This window comes from Haliotis rubra, unplaced genomic scaffold (genome assembly GCF_003918875.1).
Source record: "Haliotis rubra isolate DU_JTF1 unplaced genomic scaffold, ASM391887v1 Scf473, whole genome shotgun sequence".
NCBI classification, from domain to species: domain Eukaryota; kingdom Metazoa; phylum Mollusca; class Gastropoda; order Lepetellida; family Haliotidae; genus Haliotis; species Haliotis rubra.
Genome location: NW_025767161.1, coordinates 672,925 through 696,025, shown reverse-complemented (window position 1 = coordinate 696,025; position 23,101 = coordinate 672,925). Strand labels below are relative to the sequence as shown.

At 39.9% G+C, this 23,101-nt stretch overlaps 2 protein-coding genes across 2 annotated transcripts in view; one reads left to right on the top strand and one right to left on the bottom strand.

The window, feature by feature from the left end:
- Positions 1-3,338, bottom strand: part of LOC124290749 (CAP-Gly domain-containing linker protein 4-like) — a 50,738-nt gene extending 47,400 nt beyond the window's left edge. The window contains exon 1 of the mRNA XM_046727562.1: positions 2,879-3,338. Within this exon, the coding sequence (XP_046583518.1) occupies positions 2,879-3,060 (182 nt within the window). The 5' untranslated portion in view covers positions 3,061-3,338. The remainder of the gene's footprint in view (positions 1-2,878) is intronic.
- A 1,947-nt stretch (positions 3,339-5,285) lies between these two features.
- Positions 5,286-18,601, top strand: LOC124290750 (nuclear inhibitor of protein phosphatase 1-like). The gene is made up of 7 exons (XM_046727568.1): positions 5,286-5,354; positions 6,950-7,010; positions 9,120-9,273; positions 9,771-9,991; positions 12,098-12,236; positions 15,068-15,132; positions 17,661-18,601. Exons 1-7 carry the CDS (start codon positions 5,311-5,313, stop codon positions 18,006-18,008), a joined length of 1,032 nt encoding a protein of 343 aa, XP_046583524.1. The 5' UTR covers positions 5,286-5,310; the 3' UTR covers positions 18,009-18,601.
- Positions 18,602-23,101: the final 4,500 nt, after the last annotated feature.

Here is a 23,101-nt window from a genome sequence, read left to right as displayed (position 1 = left end):
GTTTAAGCCTGCATCCGTTATGAACCAGTCTGGAGAGGTGGGGTAGCCTAGTGGTTAAAGCGTTGGCTCGTCACGCCGAAGACCCGGGTTCGATTCCCCACATGGGTACAATGTGTGAAGCCCATTTCTGGTGTCCCCCGCCGTAATATTCCTGGAAGATTCCTAAAACTAGTTCTTAAAACTACACTCACTCAGTATGAACTAGTCTATTGATCGTTCAGCCTCATAAGAACGCTCAATATAAACTATAGATGTATTAAATACTTCCTCGAAAAGTTGCAACACGATTGTCTTGTGTACTATCCATCTTCGATTAACCCATGTGTTTTATCTATATTATATTATGTCAACTACCTCGAGCCATTCGACGGCATATCTTCTCAGTTTTGGAAGGCAAGTCACCACCTCGCTCCTACGCCTGACGTTGTAGAGAACTTAACTCGCTAATGAAAGTAATTTGTTTGAAAAAGTAACTTGACAAGCGACATGCCGTCCGAATCAGGTTCAGAACGAATCAATATGGCGGTGAATGGATCCAGGGTACATATCATAATGGAATGGGGATATATATACTTGAAGATCTAAAATGGTGATCACCTTAAACGTTTTCACTTATAGTCTGTTTGCAGTGAAAACGTACAGATGAATTTCACTTTAAACAAAAAAGTAAATCAAATAAAGTGAAATTAAGACTGCGAATCCACATAAATTTGCCTTGCCAACTGAACATTTAAATCTCAGAATTTTATTCATTGTAGGACAAAAGTTGTTTAACAAACGATCATACATTCAAATCGCTATTATTGGTTTGTATTACAAGGGGGTGAGCGCAGTAGATGGAACAGTGAAACAAATGCACGTGCAGTTCGTGATGAGCGTTAACTTAGACCAACTCTACTTGTTCTCGGGGTTTCATTTAATGTGCATACACCCTTGTAATACAAACCAATAATAGCGATTTGAAACTATGATCGTTTGTTAAACAACTTTTATCCTAAGTTGAATAAAATTCTGAGATTTAAATGGTCAGTTGGCAAGGTAAAATTATAAGGAATCGCAATCTTAATTTCATCTTATTCATCGGTCTGTAAATAATCGAGTCTGGACCAGACGAATCCGGTGTTCAACAGCGTGAGCATCGATCTACGCAATTGGGATGCGAAGACATGTGTCAACCAAGACAGCGAGCCTGACCACCCGATCCCGTTAGTCGCCTCTTACGACAAGCATAGTCTGAAGACCAATTCTAACCCGGATCTTCACGGGTCGACTACACAAAGTATCTAGTCAGAGATATAACACTCCAGTCAAAATGTGACAAAACCTCAAATAATTGGTACAGAAATGATCTGAGTGTTTTCAGCATGTTTAAGTTATAACTAATGAGTACTGAAAGTCAGCCGTTAAAGTTATGCGAACTGAGCAGGTTCACATAATTTAATCATACACGAAAACTGAATCTTAGCCAGTCAAATTACGTAAGTACTCGAGACAAGCCTTCGCAGGTCGCGTACTTGGGACGCCGGTTGCTCGCCATCACAGGAACAAGGAAAGGGCAACGCTCGGCAAGTGTCGCGCCAGAAATAAACACGTTAAACAACATGGAGCGCACACTGTCTCTGGAGGGAACGGTCAGTGATGTTGCACTGTTTATTGAAATACGACTTCAACTAGATCCCATCTTGCATATACGCACAAACGTGAATATGGATATCAACAACCACATGCGTACATATGATTACACATTCATGGTTTTCAGTTGGGTTGAGTCCCATCCGGGATTCGAACCCACACCCTCAGAGTCAAACACCTAATCGCCAGCACTCAAAGTCAGCCGCTCTACCACCGCAACTTCCACATACAGGTACAGATGGTTGTACCGCATGATGCAACACTTCAGTTCACACATGCAGATATGTATGATGATCACTACCACCGATACATCATCATCATTATCATCATTATCGTCGTTAAAAGCGGTGAGGTGCCTATAGTGTTTAAAGCTTTCGCTCGTCACGCCAAAGACCCGGGTTCGATTCCCCTCATGGGTACAACGTGGTGTCCCCCGTCAACATATTACTGGAATATTGCAAAAGAGCGGCGTAGAACTCCCTCAGCAGGGGCGGATACAGCTTTTTGAGAAAGGGGGGGTGCACACTATTGAGAAAAGGAGGGGTGCACACTTCAATTTCACCCGAGTTTCAATGGTCATTTAACAAACTTTCAGCACAAAAGTGGGGTGCGCACCCCTGCACCCCCTCTGGATCCGCCTATGCTCATCATAATGCTCATCATGATCATCATCTTTGTGCTGTGTCACATGCAGGCCATTTAGTTTATGTTATGCTCGATGCTTCTCTCATGAATAAGGAAATGATGGCATATACTCAAAGTCATGCTTCATTGTTACTGCCATCACAAATGAGAACTTCAAGAAAACTTCACTCACACTTACAAAATGGAAGAAACATACAAATGTAACCAGTGTGGTGTAATGCAGGCGGGAAACAAGTATATTCATTCACGCACTAGTTATTTCCCTGTTTGCACAGGCTGTATTTGTTTACTAACCGAAACGGGACTTGTGAATAACCTCTCCACCTCTCCCTTAATTTCATGTTTTAGGATATTTTTACCCTGATATTTCACCAAACATGATATTATATTGTCATATTTGTCTGTACCCCTTTTAGTTTAACGTCATTTTGTTCACGTGAACACGACACAGCAGCCATCCCATGTCAACTAGGTGAACTTTTTGTTTCCTTTACCGCCATCGTATATGGAACAGTTTCGCATTTTCACGGGTATGATTATGTAACTATGGTACTAGCACTGGTTTAAAAGAAGAACATCATATGGTAAAAAATCAACTCACTGGTCCATGTCAAGTATCTCCGAGTTTACATCCTCGTCTGAATCCATTGTAACTGGCTCCTGCATCCACAACTCGAACGCTTCAAGATCCTCTTCATCGTCGGAAGTCAACACGATGTCGTCGTTTCCCTCTACAGCCACAGACTCCCCCCAGTCACCATTTCCACTGCCCACCCCCTCCATAGTTGAGACTAGGTCCTACTTGTAAACACAGCTCATTAGGCTTCTGCAGGGACTAGAAGGATTTGAAAAAGAACCATGGCGACGTGCGTCGCCCTCAGTCACGGAAACTGTTATCTGTGTACATTTCACATGTTGATAAACTCATAGATAACGGTACATACGACGCAAGACCGCATCCTTCGACGTGGATAACGGTTGACATGTTGCATTGTTTATAGATTATTCCATTACTCAGATATCCTCTCCATCAACACCCACAATTGTCCTTGGCATCCTAACTTGAGACCCGTGAAGATACGGGTTAGAATAGGTCTTCAGCAACCCATGTGCTTGCCATAAAAGGCGACTATGCTTGTCGTAAGAGGCGACTAACAGGATCGGGTGGTCAGTTTCGCTGACTTGGTTGACACATGTCATCGGTTCCCAATTGCGCAGATCGATGCTCATGCTGTTGATCACTGGATTGTCTGGTCCAGTCTCGATTATTTACAGACCGCCGCCATATAGCTGGGATATTGCTGAGTGCGGCGTAAAACTAAACTCACTCACTCACTCCTAACTTGAGTCGCAGTAGTAGCATAGCCCTCATCTTTATGTTCACCAGGGTCAGTGTTATCCCGGATATCCATGGGGGTATGAAGAACGTCCCCCTCCAATGATTGTAAACTTCCGACAATTCCAAAATGAATCCCTCGTTCTCCTGACTGCCTTCTCTGAGGTGTGAAATTATCAAAGGATGTTGGTATTATTTTTGTTATATTACCCAAATTCATATCACCAACATTTTGACAATATATGTATAGAAAACTTAAAGTTTTAAAAATTACTCATACCAGTCCTTAAATAATATTGCAGGAATCTACTCTGATAGATCATCCAGCCCAGCCCAGCCCATTTTAATGAATGAAACCCCTGAGGTGGTACAACTATATTTCTGTAAGAAAACTCAAAGATTGTATAAGCGAGCGTCTTCACTCACCCAACTTTATCCATTTGATTATCATGACATATATAATGATGTATATTATGATGTATATTGACACAGCCTCGATTATGCCGTGTATTATGACACCGTTATAATATGATTGAAGATCGGTTAGAAATGGTCTCCAGCAACCCATGCTTGTCGTAAGAGGCGACTAACGGGGTCGGGTGGTCAGGCTCGCTGACTTGGTTGACACGAGTCATGGTATCCCACTTGCGTAGATCGATGCTCATGCTGTTGATCACTGGGTTGTGTGGCCCGTATAATGATTAATGTTTCCGCTTCATTCTTGTAAATGTATGTGTAAAACAGTTGACTTTGATATCGTGTTTTTATTTTTATATGATACTGTTGGATCCTATTGTTCTAAGAGAGAGAGAGAGAGAGAGAGAGAGAGAGAGAGAGAGAGAGAGAGAGAGAGAGAGAGAGAGAGAGTCTACGTTCAATCAAGGATATTCTACCTTATACCTTATGTAGTCTCCCTGGTTCAATTCACGTTTTAATGAATATATTCATGACATTGATTAATATTAGAGATGCACTCTATCTCTAATATATTATACATGTAAGTTGGACGTTTGGGGCTAAAGTCATTTTAACAGTGTAATTTATTGATGACATCTCGATTATAAACCCGTTTTTTATCTCCATTCTCTCATGAAGCGTATTAATAATTCGTGCAATCCAAATGTGTATTTCTTAACGTGCCTCTTTCGAAATAGTGAAATAAGACAGCGAACCATATTCATCAGCGCTTGTTGCAGAAAGGTTTTGTCGGATTCAGCTGGGTCATTTGAATGACATTTGGACCTGGTTCAATCTGCAAGAACTAATTATCAAATGCACAGGCATCCTCAACTATAGTGGAGAGTCATCGTAACGTATACCCTGGAGATTATCGAAGATGATGCACAGGGAGTAATTCTATTTTTTACAACACATTAATCATATTCTAATAGTGCATGGACTATTTTTAAAAAGGAAGCCTAATAACGCTTTCATTGAGTTCGTTTCCATGGGAACGGGGAAACCAGAGGATTCGAACCTGTGTTTTTAACGTGAAACGTTAGTAAATATATATATGATGATATAGAATAACTTAAAAAATATAATTAACAAATAACCGGTTAATAAATTAATTATTATTTTGTTTATTTAACAAAACATAAATTCCAGTCAATATCTATTTTTCTAGCGGTAGGCGATGGTGGTGAACTAGAGTTACTCGCCCGCGATTGTCATTCACAGGGGGCAGAACAATCACAATGGCGTCGGATAAACTTACGAACAATTTTGAGGTTCCAACATGGTATGTTAATTAGCGAACAACAGCATGTTGCACCTAAATCAATTCTCGGAGGAATGATTAATTTAATGACGATGTACTTATGTTTATTTTTTTAAGTGACAAACTGTATAGATGCTCTAAATGCACCATATCAATGTGTGTAGTTGATCACGTTTTTCAAACGACGATTGACCAAATGTATCATAACATTTACTATTCTATGTCTTGTTCTGTGATCTTTGTGTAAGCATATAGCATATACCAAGAGAGGGGACATATACACATTATATAACAAAGAATCTTGACAGATTACGCGTTTAAATTATGCAGATTAATAAGAAACAGGATAGTTCAGCATCATGGCTTTTCTAGACTGCAAGTAATTTGGAGTTACCGGTGTTTCAGTCATTCGTTCATAATGCAAAATATACTTCTGGCATGTTTGTTTTCACATTTCCATCTGTGTGTGTGAGAAATCCGCATATAGATAGTAGTTTGCATGGTGACTTGAGCTTTAGTTGCAGAAAGGAGTCCTGCATTTCAACATGTTTAACATGCATAAATAATTAATCCTAGAAAACTGTACTTATTGCCACAATGTTTTGTGCTTGTTAGACATACAACATTAACCACAACCATCAACATTCTGTTTCACACTTTTCATTACATTTTCACCTGTAATGTGTTATGTCTGTTGACTCAATTCCAATACAGATCATGCAGATTCTGATCATATTCTGAGTACCAAAAATCATCACTGGCTACACCTAAAATGGATGACACAAAAATTAATGAGGTCATTACTATTGATACTCCTCACTGCACCCTGAAATATAATGTGGTGTCAGCGTGAAAAGTATTATGAATTTATTATGTCATCACTATTGATGCACCTCTTGGCTTCCCTATAAAATATAATGTGGTGTAACTCCTTTAAAAACTGTTGCGGTTCCGAATACCCGACTGACCCTTGAATTCTAGTGCTGATCCTATTTTATTGGATGTATGAATAAAATAAGCTTTCAGATGCCATTGTTTTTTTGCTGCCACCGACGGACATCAGCCATTCTGATAGAGAAAGTCAACAGGATGGCCGATCGCCACGAACGTGCAATCTGAAACTTGATTGAATAAACAATTACACATTGATATATGTGCTATTAGTTCGAATTCTGAAAAAAAATGCAGAAAAAATCCTGCCTGCCTACACTAAACTTTAAAGAGGTGTATTCGGAACCACAACATTTTTTTTATTGGCCTAAGTATAAAAAGCACACAATCATGATAGATTTAGGGGCAAGATCACTCAGAATATTTTGCACTTGTGGATGAAGTGTCTTTGCCCTTTTGCTTAATATCATAGTAGAGAAATAACTATACATTAAAAAAACCCCAAACATGCACAGTGGAAGAGTAGATGAAAACCCTGGTCTTTAAGAGGAGTTGTGAAGGAGTTCAAGCCTATGAAGTGTGAAGCATAGTTTTACGATTTCCCCTAACCGACTTCTGTTATCAAGGCTGATTATTATACACTAACATCAAGAAATATGATCCTTCTTAGTCTTCACAACTGACGTCATTATTTCCAGTTTATTGACTCTAGATTTGATTTTCAGGGCAGGGAAACCTCAGCCGGGGTTACATCTGGATGTCACAAAAGATGGCAAAATGATTCAGGTAAAGTGGACCAGGTTGTCATTTCTTTCAGTGATGGAATCAGGTATGATTTAGAAGGTTTGAAACCTCACCCTTTAAAAACTAAATACTGTATATCGCTGCTTATATGGTGACTCAACTGATGAGGCGACCCCCTATGTACAAGCCTTCAAAATCAACACTAATTCATATTATGGGTGACTATTGAGGGTGAAACAACTATTGCGATAGTGATAGTCTATTGCAACATACTATTGCGATATTGCAATATTCTTTTTCTCCTTAAATTGGCTCATTTGAAGTCATTTCGCAAATGAACGTATAGTTCATATGAAATAAAAACAAGTTAAAGTAGTTTCAGTCAATTTAATCACTGACAAGAAACTTAAAACCCAGATCAAGTAAACAGTTAACACATACACTCAGTGAAGCTGCAAGTCTGCATTCTAAATCAAAGTGAACGAATCTGGTACTTCCTGTAATTTGTGCTGCACATTTATCATCGGAAGTCAATTACTAAACTATCGATAGTCACACATACTATCGATGCATCGATAGTTTTTCGTTTCTACCATTGATTAATTGCTATCGGAGACTCAACAATCGCAATGCATCGATAGTTGGATGCATCGTTACAGCCCTAATTCCTATAGTCTATAATGCAACCCTGAAGCACATCATCAGAGCATACATGCTCCCTAAACTGGTAATAAAAACATGATGCTTGGTCGCTCAGAACTCCAATGCATGGCGCCATTTTGCGCGTTGATGCAGTGCAAGTCCAAATTTGTGACAGTAAAGAAATTCTCGCAAATTATCTATGTTTCAATTCCCTAGTCTTAGTAATTATGATGGTATTAATAATCCACAATGATAAAAAATAAACAAAAATGTTTTGTTTTATTGAAATACATGGGTATATTGTCAAGTTTACCACCCCTTTCTAAAATATCCAGGATTTACCTGTGATTGGTAGAAACTCACCTAAAAGACATCATCATGATTAGTTCAACTTTACAACTGATGATGTATCGTGATCATGTGACCCAGAGTTAAATGTTTTTCATGAATACAATCAAGGACTGATGTGAGGTACTTGATCTGTCTTGCAGCAGGTGAATGTTGACAACCTATTTGCATCAGACAGCTAGGATGCACTCTGGAGTAGCAACAACGATGATAAATTGCTCTTAATCATGTTAATACACAATAGAATAACAGATCTTGTTATGACTGTCATGAGTTTATGTAGAATTTTAAGTATAACAAATTACTCTTGAGATAGGGATTTATAATGTAGTATGATAAATAAATCTTAGAAGGATTGATTGTGTTCAAGGATTGATGTTATGTGGCAAAGTAAGGATTAGTAAAAAATGATCTTGACATGTAGTCATTAATATTAGGTTGCACTTATTCAGTAATACTGATAGGCTGTCCTGGTAGGTGTTTTATGTATTTAAATCAAGTCCTGAAAATTCATTTTTGTGTTATACAATGCTTATGCAACACAGCTGAACTCCAAGCACAATGCATGCTTATACAATGGATATCATGCAGGGATAGAAATACTTTTTTTTCTAAGTGTGCCTTAGGGCACCAGGCAAATATTTTAAATGTGCCTTTCAGAAATCAAGTGTGCCCACATGTTTTTAGAATACATGACTGTAGCAATGATGATGATCATCTTTTGAACCTGTTTTCTGTTATCACTGATATGTCTTCTGTTTAAGATGGCTTTCTTAAGCTTCATTTGTACTGCTTTCCTAGCACCTTTAATAGCTAAGAATTCTGTGACAGGTTATCAATATGTAAGTTCAAGATATCTAACATACACAATTTCCTCTTCAATAACCAAACTATCAGTCTTCCCAAACTATCAGTCATTTGCGTAAGTGTTTTGTTTTGGGGATTAAATGACTAAAGGTGAGTTATGTCTCTAAAAAATTAGGCATGCCTTAAGGCACTGAGAAAATTATTTATCCGTGCCATTTCAATATTTACCGTGCCATGGCACCCTAATATATGGAGTATTTCGAACCCTGTCATTTATGTAAAACTTAGGGCTTGGATGATGTTTTATGGATGATTTGTAGCAATCTAATCGTGCATCTTTCCTTTGTGTTTCAGAAATTAATGGTAGATGAGAAGAAATGTTATTTTTTTGGGCGTAACAAGCAGCTTTGTGACTTTTGTATTGATCATGCCTCCTGTTCTCGAGTACATGCAGCTCTTGTTTGGCACAAACATCTTTCCAGACCATTTATCATGGATCTTGGAAGCAGTAAGTATATCAACAGTTTGATAACTCTTAGCATCAGCGGGGCGTTGGGGTAGCCAAGCGGTTAAATTGTTCGCTCATCACTCCGAAGACCCGGGTTCGATTTCCCACATGCGTACATTGTGTAAAGCCAATTTCTGGTGTCTACTCACTAAGCATCAGCATGTGTTGAAGAGTTACTTCCTCTTGTACTTTGAAGCTATTTTTCCTCGTCCCAAGTTCTTAGAATCCAATACTACTAGCAAGCCTTCAGATCTTAAAGTGACCCCACTTAATTTCTTACCCTGACCTGTCATAATTACTGTGGGACATAGACATTGCAGTTGTTGAAGGCAAAATTGGTTATGCAGAGTTGTGTCCCTTAGTTGTAGCAGTATCATGGGAACCTTTAATACTGATACGTAAAAAGGTTAGTTTCAGATATAGTTGAGTGTAAGTTTCAACATATTTCCTTCATCCTTCATATTTTTCTACGTATGATCAATACTGTTCTGTTGCAGCACATGGAACGTTCATTGGTCAGATACGACTTGAAAAACGGAAACCTCAGCAAGTCCCAATCGACAGTGAAATTCATTTTGGTGCTTCAACAAGAATCTATATCATACGTGAACGTCCACAGGGAATCTCAAACCAACCACACGAAGACAAAGATGGAAAACGGATAGAAGATCACGAAGGCAGCTTATTAGGTTTACCAGAATCAGAAACAGAGCTTGATGTGAGTACCCAACAATCCCATGTATCTCATGCTGCGTAAGGGGTGGTGGGGTAGCTTGGAGGTTAAGGCGTTCGCTTGTCACGCCGACTTCGATCCCCAAAATGGGCACAATTTGTGAAGACCGTCTCTGGTGTCCCCTGCTGTGATATTGCTGGAATATTGCTAAAAGCAACATAAAACTAAACTCACTCACTCACTCATGCTGCCTAAAGGGCTTCTGTTATGAAGTAATGAAGGAGCAATCGTAGTCTTGTAGCCCTGTTTTGCTACTGATTATGGATAGAAATTAACACTAAACTCTGAAAGAGTACAAGCCAAGTAATTTTATTTTCCTTTTTTCCTCCTGAGTTGATAATTTAAAACAATCACCATATCTAATATTGGGGAAGTATGTGTTAGATATGACCATTTTCTAAATGACATTGTTTTTCATAGATTTTGGCCGTGGGAGCCATGCCATCTACACTTATCAGACTGGTCTGGACTACCAGTTGTCCAACTTCCATTTTTGTGGAAGCCGCCGTGGCGAAATGTTTTAGACAGCTGACTTTGTGCTGGGGATTAGGTACCTGACTGAGGGTGTGGGTTCGAATCCCGGATGGGACTCAGCCTGACAAAAGTCCTAGAATCTGTACTTTACTGAGAAAGTGTAATCACAAACATATGTTACATTTTACCACTTTCTAAATGGCATTGTGTATTCAAGACAAGAGTGGTTATCATTATCCGTCAGTTGTATTCGCTTCACGATTATGACAAAACTGAAACATTGGAGCAGGGATTGGGATAGAGAACTTTGACAATGGTCCGTTTTCAGGATTATTAGCCATTTTCTGAATTTAGAATGGGCCACTGTCTTTGTATCAATAGTAAGCTTCAAAATTTTAATGGGCCATTTTTTATTCTATTGTGGAAACTGGCCCATGGCCCCTTGCCTTTCCCAATCCCTGTTGGAGACGGGTTCAGGGTAATGTCTACTAGTGAGTGAGGACAGCAGTCAATAGACTTTTACTTGTCATCAGTACACTTTTGTAGTCTGGTGCAAGAGTGAACCTCGAATGAGTGAGTGATTATTGTTTTACAAAGCTTTCAGCAATAGTCCTCCTGTATCATGGTGGAGGTGCCAGAAATGGACGCCAACTTTGAAGGTTATCACTTGCAGTCACATTGATTTCATTTATAATGCCGACTTGGTGTTGTGGTTAGAGTGTCCGCCCGGGAGAGCGGAAGGTCGCGGGTTCGATCCCCGACGGCGTCATACCAAAAGACGTTAAAATATGGTACTTGTTGGTTCCTGCCTGGCGCTCGGCATTAATGGGTACAACAAGGACTGGTCGGCTCAGAGTCAGTATAATGTGTCTGAGTGGGGTATTCCTGCTTCACTGCGGCATGGTATCTCAGTGAGCTAGCACTATAAAACGAGCTTCAGTCTGGGCTAGTACAAGCAGTCCATACACATACACATGCATGCACGTCATCATATGAGCGAAATATTCTCAAGCACGACGTTAAACCCAATTTCACCTCTCCTCACCTCATTTATAATGCCACAAATAGATGCTAAAACATTAGTAGAAGAAGACAGTGTTTGTTCAGATTTTGTGTGTGTGTATGTGTCCCCATGTGTCCTTGTCTGTCTGTGTATGGGTGTCAGTTTGTCTGTGTGCTAATTTAATATGTGGACACTCTGACAAGTATATCTGGCGTTTCCTATTCAATTTCTCCCTTGTACATGCGCCAGGACATTACCCAAAGTGTCAGTGAAGACACTGGGTGATTCAAAGTTGGAATTCAGAAATCTGAGTTTAGAGTGTATACTTTTGAATGCAATAATTAAATGGTTGCATTTTGTGCAGTGTCATGTAAGTATAGCAGAATATGACTCAGTGGTAAAGTACACAGTGTTATTGGAATTTGATTGTCAAGTTTATGTGAAGGAACAGATTACTTAGTCATACATTCGATGCTCATGCTGTTGATCACTGGATTGTCTGGTCCAGACTCGATTATTTACAGACTGCCGCCATATAGCTGGAATATTGCTGAGGGCGGCATTAAACAATAAACAAACAATCAAAACTTAGTCATACATCGTTTTCTCCACAGAATCTCACAGAATTCAACACAGCTCACAATCGTCGCATAGCATCCTTAGTAGAAGTTGCAGATGTCCCCAATCCTCTGAAGAGGAAACACAAGTCAAGTCATGTTGTGTTTAATGATGAAGAGGAGGTCATAAATCCAGGTAGTTATACATGTCAACTTGCAGTTAGTTTCCAGCATTGGTCTTATGTTATTGCCCAGATCAGTTTCTGAATGTGTGGTTTACAAATGCAGTTATGTAATTGAATTCATTATCCGCCTTCATCATTTTTATGGTTGTTACATGATTTACACTGTTGCCATGGTTACCAGATTATTGCATGAACTGACAATTTTAGCAATATGATACACGACCTCAGTGGTTTCCAGTTATTATTAAAGATTTGTTAATCATTTCTGAACTGTTTTTGAATGTCCTGCATCACTTTGCTGAAATGAATCTGCTGACATTAATTTAAATGAGAATTTGTTAGCATGCATATGCTTGTTGTAAGAAGTAACTAATAGTGCTGTTAAGATGCATCAAACTATCGATGGATTGCAACTGTTGAGTCTGAAAGCAATTAATTGATGGTAAAAACAAAAAACTGTCGATGCATCGATAATGTGTTTGACTATCGATAGTTTTGTCATTGACTTCCATTAATAAATGCAGAATGCAAAATACTAGTATAGGAAGTACCGGATTTGTTCACTTTGATTTAGAGTTATCCGCCCCTGTTATCTCTTAAAACGAACAGGACTGTTCTTAATCTGGGTTCCTTGTCAGTTATTAAAAGAGACAGAAACTACTTCAACTATTTCATATAAACGATACATTCATTTGGGAAATGACTTCAAATGAGGCAATTCAAGGAGAGAAAAAACTATTGCAATAGTTGGTTGCAATAGTATTGCAATAGTTGGTTGCAATAGACTATTGTTAATGTAATAGTATGTCAGTCGTCATGACTCCCTGGTGTCATGAGAGGGAGTCATGGACATGTTTTGGGAGTCAACTTCTGTTTGGAACTTTCATCAAGGCATCAACTGTGATTGTTTAATAACGACAAAACACAAGGTAAGGCAGGTCAGGTATTTAATCAGCACTGAGCAGTTAACTGGCAAACATTAAAATAACTAGTTTTAATCAACAGCAAATTACAATATGTACTCAAACTGAACTAAGGGCCCAGTAGCATTGCGTCAACAATAACGCAAGCTTCTAAATTCACTGCATATTTGAGATAATTTGTGCGTCAAATACGTAGGTTTCGTGCGTCATGGCAAACACTGGTATGCTTCAATAGACTATCAATATCACAATAGTTGCTTCCCTCTCAGTAGTAACCCCTAGTAACTAATGTCATTGTGTAGCCACTGGCCAGGATCGCTGACTTGGTTTACAGATCATCGTATCCCAGTTGCGTAGATTGATGCTCATAGTGTTGATCACCAGATTGTCTGGTCCAGACCCATATAGGACCATACTGCTGCCATATAGCTGCCATATAGCTGGAATATTGCTAAGTGTGGCGTTAAACAACAAAGAAACTATCATTATTGAAAATAATATTGCAGAAATTCTGTAGGAAGGGGCACAACTCTGTTTGCGATGAATATATCAAACAAGTGTTAGTCATGATAAGAATTCAGAATCATCATCAGTGTTATGGTAATCCTTCGCCGTAAAGGGACTACATATTTTATGTAAAAAGATATAATTAAATAGTTTCCTTACATTCGAAAAATACAATTAGAGGAATTCCATAGTTTTACAACAATGACACGATGAAGCTTGTAAACAGGTTCTGCATTTTCCCCACCCCAGCAAATTGGATTAAGGAGAACAAGGACGGTTGACGGGTAACTGATCTCGGGGCTACAAACTATGATACATGAGGTGTTTCTTCTTGACCTCCGAGGAAATTAACTTGTGTCCGATATTTCATTTCTGTAATTGATTTACTGTAATAACAGTTCACTTCCTTTTTAGATATTATAGATAAGCAATGATGATGTCACTTTTGTTTTTTTCCAGTGTACTATATGTTCATTCTGTTCTGATATATTTCCTGGATCCATTTTATTCATTTCGAAAGTGACTCTACTATCTCCAACTTGTTACAGACATCTGTTATGTTTTAATTTGAATTCAACAATATTGAAGTGGACTTCAATTGTTTCAGTAGTGACAGATGGGTATAATTCAGGGTTCACCTCAATTATTTATTTGAGGCGTACAGGGGACACAAAACTTTGAAATTACAACATTTGTTTCTCAGCTTAAAAAAATTGAAAAATTGAATAAAGTACTCAAGAATAAGTGATAAGAATAGACATGTTCAGAAGCTGTTGGTGAAAAGGGATGTGAAGTTCCCCATGTGGGGCCTTGAGGCAGTTGAACCCTAAAGTGGAACCTAATTATGGAATAGCAGTTTTCATTTCTTAACATACTTCTGTATCCAGTGTGACACTTTTCAATAATTATGTGTCCGTTTTGGAATTTGTCTTCAGCAACCCATGCTTGATGTAAGATGCGACAGGATCAAGTTGTGAAGCACGTTGACTTAGTTGACACATGTCTTCGTATCCCAATTGCTTAGATGGATGCTCATAATATCTATCACTGGATTGTCTGGTCCAGACTAAATTGTTTACAGACTGCTGTCATTTAGTTTGAACATTGCTGAGTGTGGCGTTAAACAACAAACATGTTTTATTTCTGTGTAGGATGCAGAATTGTGTGTCCAGTAAATCCCTGATAATTTAACCTACAGCTATTTCTTGAATTGTGTTCTTCAGATCTATTTGAAACTATGAATGCAATTTGATCCAGACTATGATACACTGGATAGTTGAAGATGCAGTGATGCATGTTCCTTGTTAGAATGCACGATGGAACTAGACAGACCAGCATGTTCACTCTCCGATGTGTTTGATATTCTCAGTTGGATACAGTTCTACAACTTACGAATCTATGTTGTATTACAGAGGACATCGATCCATCAGTCGGTCGCTTTAGGAACCTTGTACAGACAACCATCATCCCAACGAAGGTAGGTGATAGCAGCTGACTGTGTGGGTATTCCAGGGCTCGACACGCACAGTGCTCTTTGCTTGTTAACCCGTGAAGATCCGGGTTAGAATCGATCTTCAGTAACCCATACTTGTCCTAAGAGGTGACTAACGGGATCAGGTGGTCAGGCTTGCTGACTTGGTTGACACATGTCATCGTATCCCAATTGCATAGATCGATGCTCATGCTGTTGATCACTGGATTGTTTGGTCCAGACTGGATTATTTACAGACTGCTGCCATATAGCTTGAGTATTGCTGAGTGTGGCGTAAAACTAAACTCACTCACTCATTGCTTGTCCTAAGAGTAAGTCTTGGGTACTTTGACTGGAAGTCCAAAGGGATGGCAGATGATGGTGTTCAGTGCTCACACTGCTGGCTCTTGGTTTGTTATTTACAAGTCTTTATTTTCTTGAGAAAGGTTTTGATTTTGCTTTGTAATCCTGTAAGTATATTCTAAGATTTCGACTGATAAAGAGCTAAGGTGTGGCCTACTTGTCTTATTCTTCATCCCAGTGTAGCAGATATGCAGTCCACTAACCCCACCCCCTTCTTCATCCTGCTGTAGTAGAGTTGTAGTGTTATGGTCTTCTTCCTCTTTATCAAGCTGTAGCAGAGCTGTAGTATTGTAGTCCCCTAACCCTCTTCATTTTACTGTTGCAGGGCTCGATTTAAGGGATGTTAACCTACTTGCACCAGGTGCAACCTAAGATAAAAACCTAGTTGCACAAGCCAAATTCCAGTTGCAATGTAGTGTGCTAAAACGTCAGAGGTTTTGGTGCACATAAACATATTTCCGTGACGTAGTACCCATGAAATCATAGCAACACAGATACGCAGCTGATCCCTGTTTACAAGAGCTGTCATAGCCGAGAAGTGTCTATAAATGGCAATGTTTCGGTGCCATAGCTATTCAAAGTTTAGAAGAAAAATGAACGGACATACTTAGATTTGTTATTGATTTATTTCTCAAAACTTGACTTGCACATGGTGCACTTTTGACTAATAACTAGGTTGCACTTTGTGATATTGAGTTGCACCAGTGCAAGTAACAAAGCACTAAATCGAGCCCTGTGTTGGATAGTTTTCATTGAGTATTCAAGTGCTCACTTGTTGCTGAAGTTTACAGCAGAGATACATAAGTTACAGTGAATGAGACTGATGACTTTTGTGGATTACTCATTTCAGTAGAGTCGATCTATACTACCCATCAAAAGTTTAGACTCACTAGTGTAAATGTAGCCACTTACTTGTCCACTGTTCTAAACTAGCTTTTTGCAAAATATTCCATACTGTTTAAAGGTACTGTTTAGTTATGAACTGGTGTATTGTAAAACATATTCGTAACATTGAAAAGATTATTGTCATGAGTTCGGTAAATGATTAAAATCTGTGAAAATTGGCGAATTCTTAACAAAACTTTACACCAAAACGAATCTGTTCACATGCACGACATTTGCTCATGCCTTTCGCAATTTGAAGCATCATCCTTGTGCAATTCATCTGCATAAGGTTTTCAGTTGGTTCCCCCAAGTTGGTGGAGAAATTCATCTTCGATGTAACCACATACATATACATAACATATAGTGAGTGCTTTCAGTGAGTCTAAACTTTTGATGGGTAGTATATATAGGATGCCCACATACAGCGAGTGAGTGAGTGAGTTTAGTTTTACGCTGCACTCAGCAATATTCCAGCTATATGGCGGCGGTCCATAAGTGATCGAGTCTGGACCAGACAAATCCAGTGATCAACAGCAGGAGCATCGATCTGCGCAATTGGGAACCGATGACATGTGTCAACCAAGTCAGCAAGCCTGACCACCCGATCCCGTTAGTCGCCTCTTACGAACAAGCATGGGTTACTGAAGATCAATATTCTTACCCGGACCTTCATATGTCCCCACATACAGCATGTTCAGTCAATAAAACAGTATTACTATTACACATGTAAATAAACTGAACATGCTGGGTATTTTTGCATGATCACTGGATTGTCTGGACCAGACTCGATTATTTACAGACCGCCGCCATATAGCTGGAATATTGCTGAGTGCAGCGTAAAACAACAAACCAACCAACCAAATCTGGTTTTGACCCGTGGATTATTTGCAAAGGCAGCATAACACCACCTCCCTCCCTCCCTCACTCACTCACTTGGTGTAAAACCATACTTGCTCACTGATTCTTTAACTTCCAACTTGTATAGACCCGTGAAGATCCGGGGTAGAATAGGTCTTCAGCAACCCATTCTTGTCATAGAAGGTGACTATGCTTGTCGTAAAAGGCGACTAACGGGATCGGGTGGTCAGGCTCGCTGACTTGGTTGACACATGTCATCGGTTCCCAATTGCGCAGATCGATGCTCATGCTGTTGATCACTGGATTGTCTGGTCCAGATTCGATTATTTACACACACGCCATATAGCTGGAATATTGCTGGAATATTGCTGAGTGCGGCGTAAAACTAAACTCACTCACTCACTCACTCCAACTTGTATATTTTTCAGAGAGCCAAATTAGATGGAAGTGCACAGCCATCAGGCAGCATGACAGAAAATATCACAAAGAGACTTCAGAACTTTTCCTATGGTACAAACCTGTATGGTGACCTTCCTGCAGTGGGTGGGAACGCAGCAGGTTCAACTCTCAGCAGCACGTACAGTATTGCCACAAAACTAGGGCTTCCTGTTCCAAACCTGGCGCCAGACATAGATCACGACACAGCGGCGCCACAGGTCACTGCAGCACCAGTTGTGGGATTCACACCAGAGGAACCTTCGAAGGAACCCAAGAAGAAGAAGTATGCAAAGGAAGCGTGGCCAGGAAGGAAACATACTCACAATTTGCTTGTGTAGGATGTGGGTGGGGTTATGGGGTGGGTAATGGTTGGGTGGGCTTAATGCTTGGGAGGGGTTAGGGACTTTTTATGAAAACTTGATTGATTAGAATGGGTTTGGTTTAACTTGGGGTAAATCTGTGAATCATTTACATGGGGGGTGGACCATTTTTATACATGAACATTTATAATTGAAATCACGAATACCGCACAATTTGAAGGGATGCAAGTAATATTCTGCTGAACTGCTTTATCAAATATCTTGCATTTTTAAGAGATTATTTGATTATGTAGCCCCTTGTTCATGTTGATTTTAGACATGTCTTGTAGTGGACCTGGGTCTTCAATGACAACAGATTTTTATCAGATGTTTGGTCTATGTGTTCAGATTCTAGTTAAGAGATTTAGTGCGGCATTAGATGATTATATAAGTATTTGGTTATGTTAAACGTTGTTCAAGATGCAGTTGTCTTTTGATCTTTTGGATCATCAGTGTCAGATAAAGATCAAGGTCGAGGTCATTGTTCGCTACATTGTGATCATGTAAATGTCATTGGAAAACTCTTATCTCACTTGTACAAATGTCTCATTAAACATCATGATGGAATGAGATTCTTTTGCCTGTTGTATTTTTTAGGTCTGTCTTCCAAAGAAAGAAGGTTCCTTTTTATCAACCCCAAGTTATACATATAATTATGGAACTCACACTGACATTTTAGTTCAAGATTCATTAAAGAACAGCAGTAAGTCACTTTCACCGCAGTGCTGAAGGATATTTATTAACTGTCAGTAATTATATAATTTATTAACAAATTGAATCAGACTTGCTGGGGATGACATTTTCTAAACCATGTCTTCCTTTAGATGACAAATGACGTCAAGGGTACAATTACTTCCTCAAAAGATTTTTTTTTCAATTTGAATTCCATTTCAATATCTGTCACGCATTTGAACAAATGAGCTGGTGTGTTTGGGCAAACCCGTGACTATTGTCTGTTTGACTTCATTTGAGACCGATGAATTGCTCACTAACACAATATCTAATAATTGCAACAAAACCAAATTTTGCACAGTAACATGAAATCGACAGACCAACTCTGATGATTTGTCTCATAATTTTGGACACCCGAATAAAAAAGTTGTTCAACAAACGATCATAATTTTGTTGTCGCTTACCGCTATCTTTTACGAGGGGGCCACTTGCTGGTAGAACAGCCAGGTGTGGGCTTTGCACGTATGAAATTGAAATTTCACCGCTTGTTGATTACCTGGCTGTTCTACTAGCGAGTGCCCCGTAAAAGAGCGCTAAGTGACAACAAAATAATGATCGTTTGTTAAACAACTTTTTTGTTCAGGTGGTATTTTATTGGACGTCAAGTCGGATTTAAGCTCACAAACTAGACCCCTTCTACTTCGGGTAAGTCATGGAGAATGACATTCTTTGAGTGGCATTTTTAGAAGTTGGAGGTCAGACAGAACAAGTATATATGGATGACAACTTCTTTTATTCTAGAGCACGACGTTTCGATACAGGTTCTTGTATCGTTTTCAGGTGAGAATGGTACAGGGAGAGAACAGGTGCTATATATACAACAAGACTAATTAACAAGGCAAGGCGGAATAACAATGTGATGATAACAAATAAAGGGATAATCCCTGTAATCCTCTGTTATCCCTTTATTTGTTATCATCACATTGTTATTCCGCTTTGCCTTGTTAATTAGTCTTGTTGTATATATAGCACCTGTTCTCTCCCTGTACCATTCTCACTTGAAAACGATACAAGAACCTATATCGAAACGTCGTGCTCTAGAATAAAAGGAGAATGACATTGTCAGGTCGACAAATGGGTTCCAGTTTGTCCGTGTTGTCATCGATCTTTGATAGACTTCCTACGACACTTTTAATTTTGTCAGAAACGGCACCAATGTCTGTACACATAAAGACATGATTTCTGTAGTCGTGAATAGGGACAATTGTGATTAGTGTAGCCGTTTCTTCAAGCTGACCACATTTGAAACTGATTGCGTTCACTTCACTTTTTAAAACTGTATATTATATCAGAAAGCGCACGTAAAATCTCCTCCCTCTATCACCATAATGATCATCATCATCCGTCCAAGTGGAAGACTATTACCACAGTCAATCATATTATCACTTCAATCATATATGGGGCGGTGGGGTAGCCTAGTGGTTAAAGCGTTGGCTCGTCACGCCGAAGACCCGGGTTCGAATCCCCACATGGGTACAATGTGTGAAGCCCATTTCTGGTGTCCCCCGCCGTGATGTTGCTGGAATATTGCTAAAAGCGGCGTAAAACCAAACTCAGTCAGTCAGTCCAATCATATATGGAATGAATGAGTTTGACGCCACCATTACCTGTATGCGAGTTAATAGGGGCGTGTCAGCTTGTGGGTGGACATTTTGAAGTCTCCACGTCTCCAATGTGTGCCGAAACGTCGCATCGGGTTTGTACCAGGGGCGACTTTCACGAAGCAACCTTAACTAAGGTTAACCTTAACTCCCATTCTTTAACATGACACTAAGGTTACCTTAGGGACTTACGATCATCTTAGTGCTTTGTGAAAGGAGGCCCAGGTTATAATGGGTCTTCGGCAACCCATGCTTGTCGTAAGAGGCCACTAATGGGATCGGGTTGTCAGGCTCGTTGACTTGGTTGACACATGTCATCGTATCCCAATTGTGTAGAACGATGATCATACTGTTGATCATAAGATTGTCTGGTTCAGACTCGATTATTTACAGACCGCTGTCATATAGCTGGAATGTTGGGGAGTTCGGCGTAAACAACAATCAAACCAAACCCTTTCATCTTGTGAAGTGCTGAGACCCGGGCGATGCAGTACACACCATGATGCTCGTTATTTGCGTTACAAGCCCCTGTCCCGCCTTCGTGGTGTCGTGGTTAGAGCGTCTGGGTTCGATCCCCAGCCACCTCATACCAAAAGACGTTAAAATATGGCACTTGTTGTTCCCTGCCTGGCGCTCGGCATTAATGGGTACAGCAAGGACTGGTCGGCTCGGAGTCAGTGTAATGTTTTTTTTGTGTGGGGTGTTCATACTTAACTGTGGCACGGTATCTAAGTGAGCTAGTACTGTAAGACCAGCGTAAGTCTGGGCTAGTACAAGCAGCCACACATACACGCGCATGCACGTCGTCATAAGTATTCTTAGGTGCGAGGGGCGGTTGGGTAGCCTAGTGGTTAAAGCGTTGGCTCGTCACGCCGAAGACCCGGGTTCGAATCCCCACGTGGGTACAATGTGTGAAGCCCATTTCTGGTGTCCCCCGCCGTGATGTTGCTGGAATATTGCTAAAAGCGGCGTAAAACCAAAACTCAGTCAGTCAGTCTTATCATACCAAAGACGTTAAAATATGGCACTTGTTGTTCCCTGCCTGGCGCTCGGCATTAATGGGTACAGCAAGGACTGGTCGGCTCGGAGTCAGTGTAATGTTTTTGTGTGTGGGTGTTCATACTTAACTGTGGCACGGTATCTAAGTGAGCTAGTACTGTAAGACCAGCGTAAGTCTGGGCTAGTACAAGCAGCCACACATACACGCGCATGCACGTCGTCATAAGTATTCTTAGGTGCGAGGGGCGGTTGGGTAGCCTAGTGGTTAAAGCGTTGGCTCGTCACGCCGAAGACCCGGGTTCGAATCCCCACGTGGGTACAATGTGTGAAGCCCATTTCTGGTGTCCCCCGCCGTGATGTTGCTGGAATATTGCTAAAAGCGGCGTAAAACCAAAACTCAGTCAGTCAGTCTTAGGTGCGACGTTAAAACCCTTTTGTCGTATTAATGTTTTGTTTTTTGATTATGTTCCCTATAATTTATGACTATCGCTAGATACCAAGGTATCTAATTAGTATACAAACGCAATGCAGTAACAATTCAAGTAGAGTGTATACGATGTTTCTGCTCCAATAGACAGGCGATGGTTGTAATACTGCCACCCCAATGATAACAGATTAAGTTGTTTTTTTGTTTGCACACGGCAACATTCCAGCTACATGACGGTGATCTGTAAATAACCGGGACTGGACCAGACAATCTTGTGATTGACGACAAAGCAGATCTTAAAACAAAAAACAACACGTGGATTCATGTTTTCTAGCGTTTTCATTGCATAGCATTGTAGAGGAGCAAATAAACACCCCGCCAGACGGTAACCCATTCATGCCGGACCTCGGTAACCTTGACAACTCACGTGGAAGTCTCGCGAACAGCGGCACTTTCAGGAATCGGTTATTTTTTTACGTGATCCTATCGAACATGAAAGACATGAAAGAGAAAGAGGGCGGATAAAGCGCGAACAAATCTTGGTTACCCCTGAGAATTATTCAGTCATGTCTATTAATATTTGTGTATAGTTTTAAACCTTGTATTAGGAAGTGAAAGATATCATTTTACAGAAGAAATAGTTATTTTGATGTGTTGATCATCTGTGTCACGATGGTATTTCCGATGTAAAAATGAACTTTTTTAGCTACATTTAATGTTCGACGGTTTCAGGAAATTTGTTTCAAAACATGAGAAAAAACAAACACATTTTCTATCATGATATATCCAAGTATACCATGTCTTAGGAAATCAAGATTCCTGGGTGAGGATCTTCCAGAAGTTCTACTCGATTTTTTGTCTTTTCTTTTTATGAGACTGAGAAACGGGCATTTACACCCCAAGATTTAGGTTGTAGGGTTTGATTTCACTGCAACCACGGACCCAGCTATCCGAACCGTCTGGCGGGAGCGATATGTACACAATCGATGTCACCGGTCTCATCTCACCAGCAACATGTCAATGCTGTTATAGAGTGGAAAACTCCAAAGAAATCATATGATCAAATTACAAACAAGCGTAAATATTGAAAGCGCCGTAGTGTCATAGACCCGCCGTAAACATGACGCTAGGCAGACACAGTGGGACGTTGGCAAGGCGGTACAATTTTGACGTTCATGTCGCAGCTGCATCAACATCGTACATCCTTACGACCACGACCTTGCAATGCGTACATTGGCAATTGTGAATGAAAACAACTTGGCACCATATCGAACAAATTCAAGAAATATACACGTTGCCTGGGACTATTCGTG

Bases quoted from the DNA above. Each gene is read 5' to 3' on its own strand.
- LOC124290750 (XM_046727568.1), top strand. From the start codon at position 5,311: ATGGCGTCGGATAAACTTACGAACAATTTTGAGGTTCCAACATG. The intron at 7,011-9,119 runs GTAAAGTGGACC...TTTGTGTTTCAG, and splicing joins AAGATGGCAAAATGATTCAG to AAATTAATGGTAGATGAGAA. The intron at 12,237-15,067 runs GTAGTTATACAT...GTTGTATTACAG, and splicing joins AGAGGAGGTCATAAATCCAG to AGGACATCGATCCATCAGTC.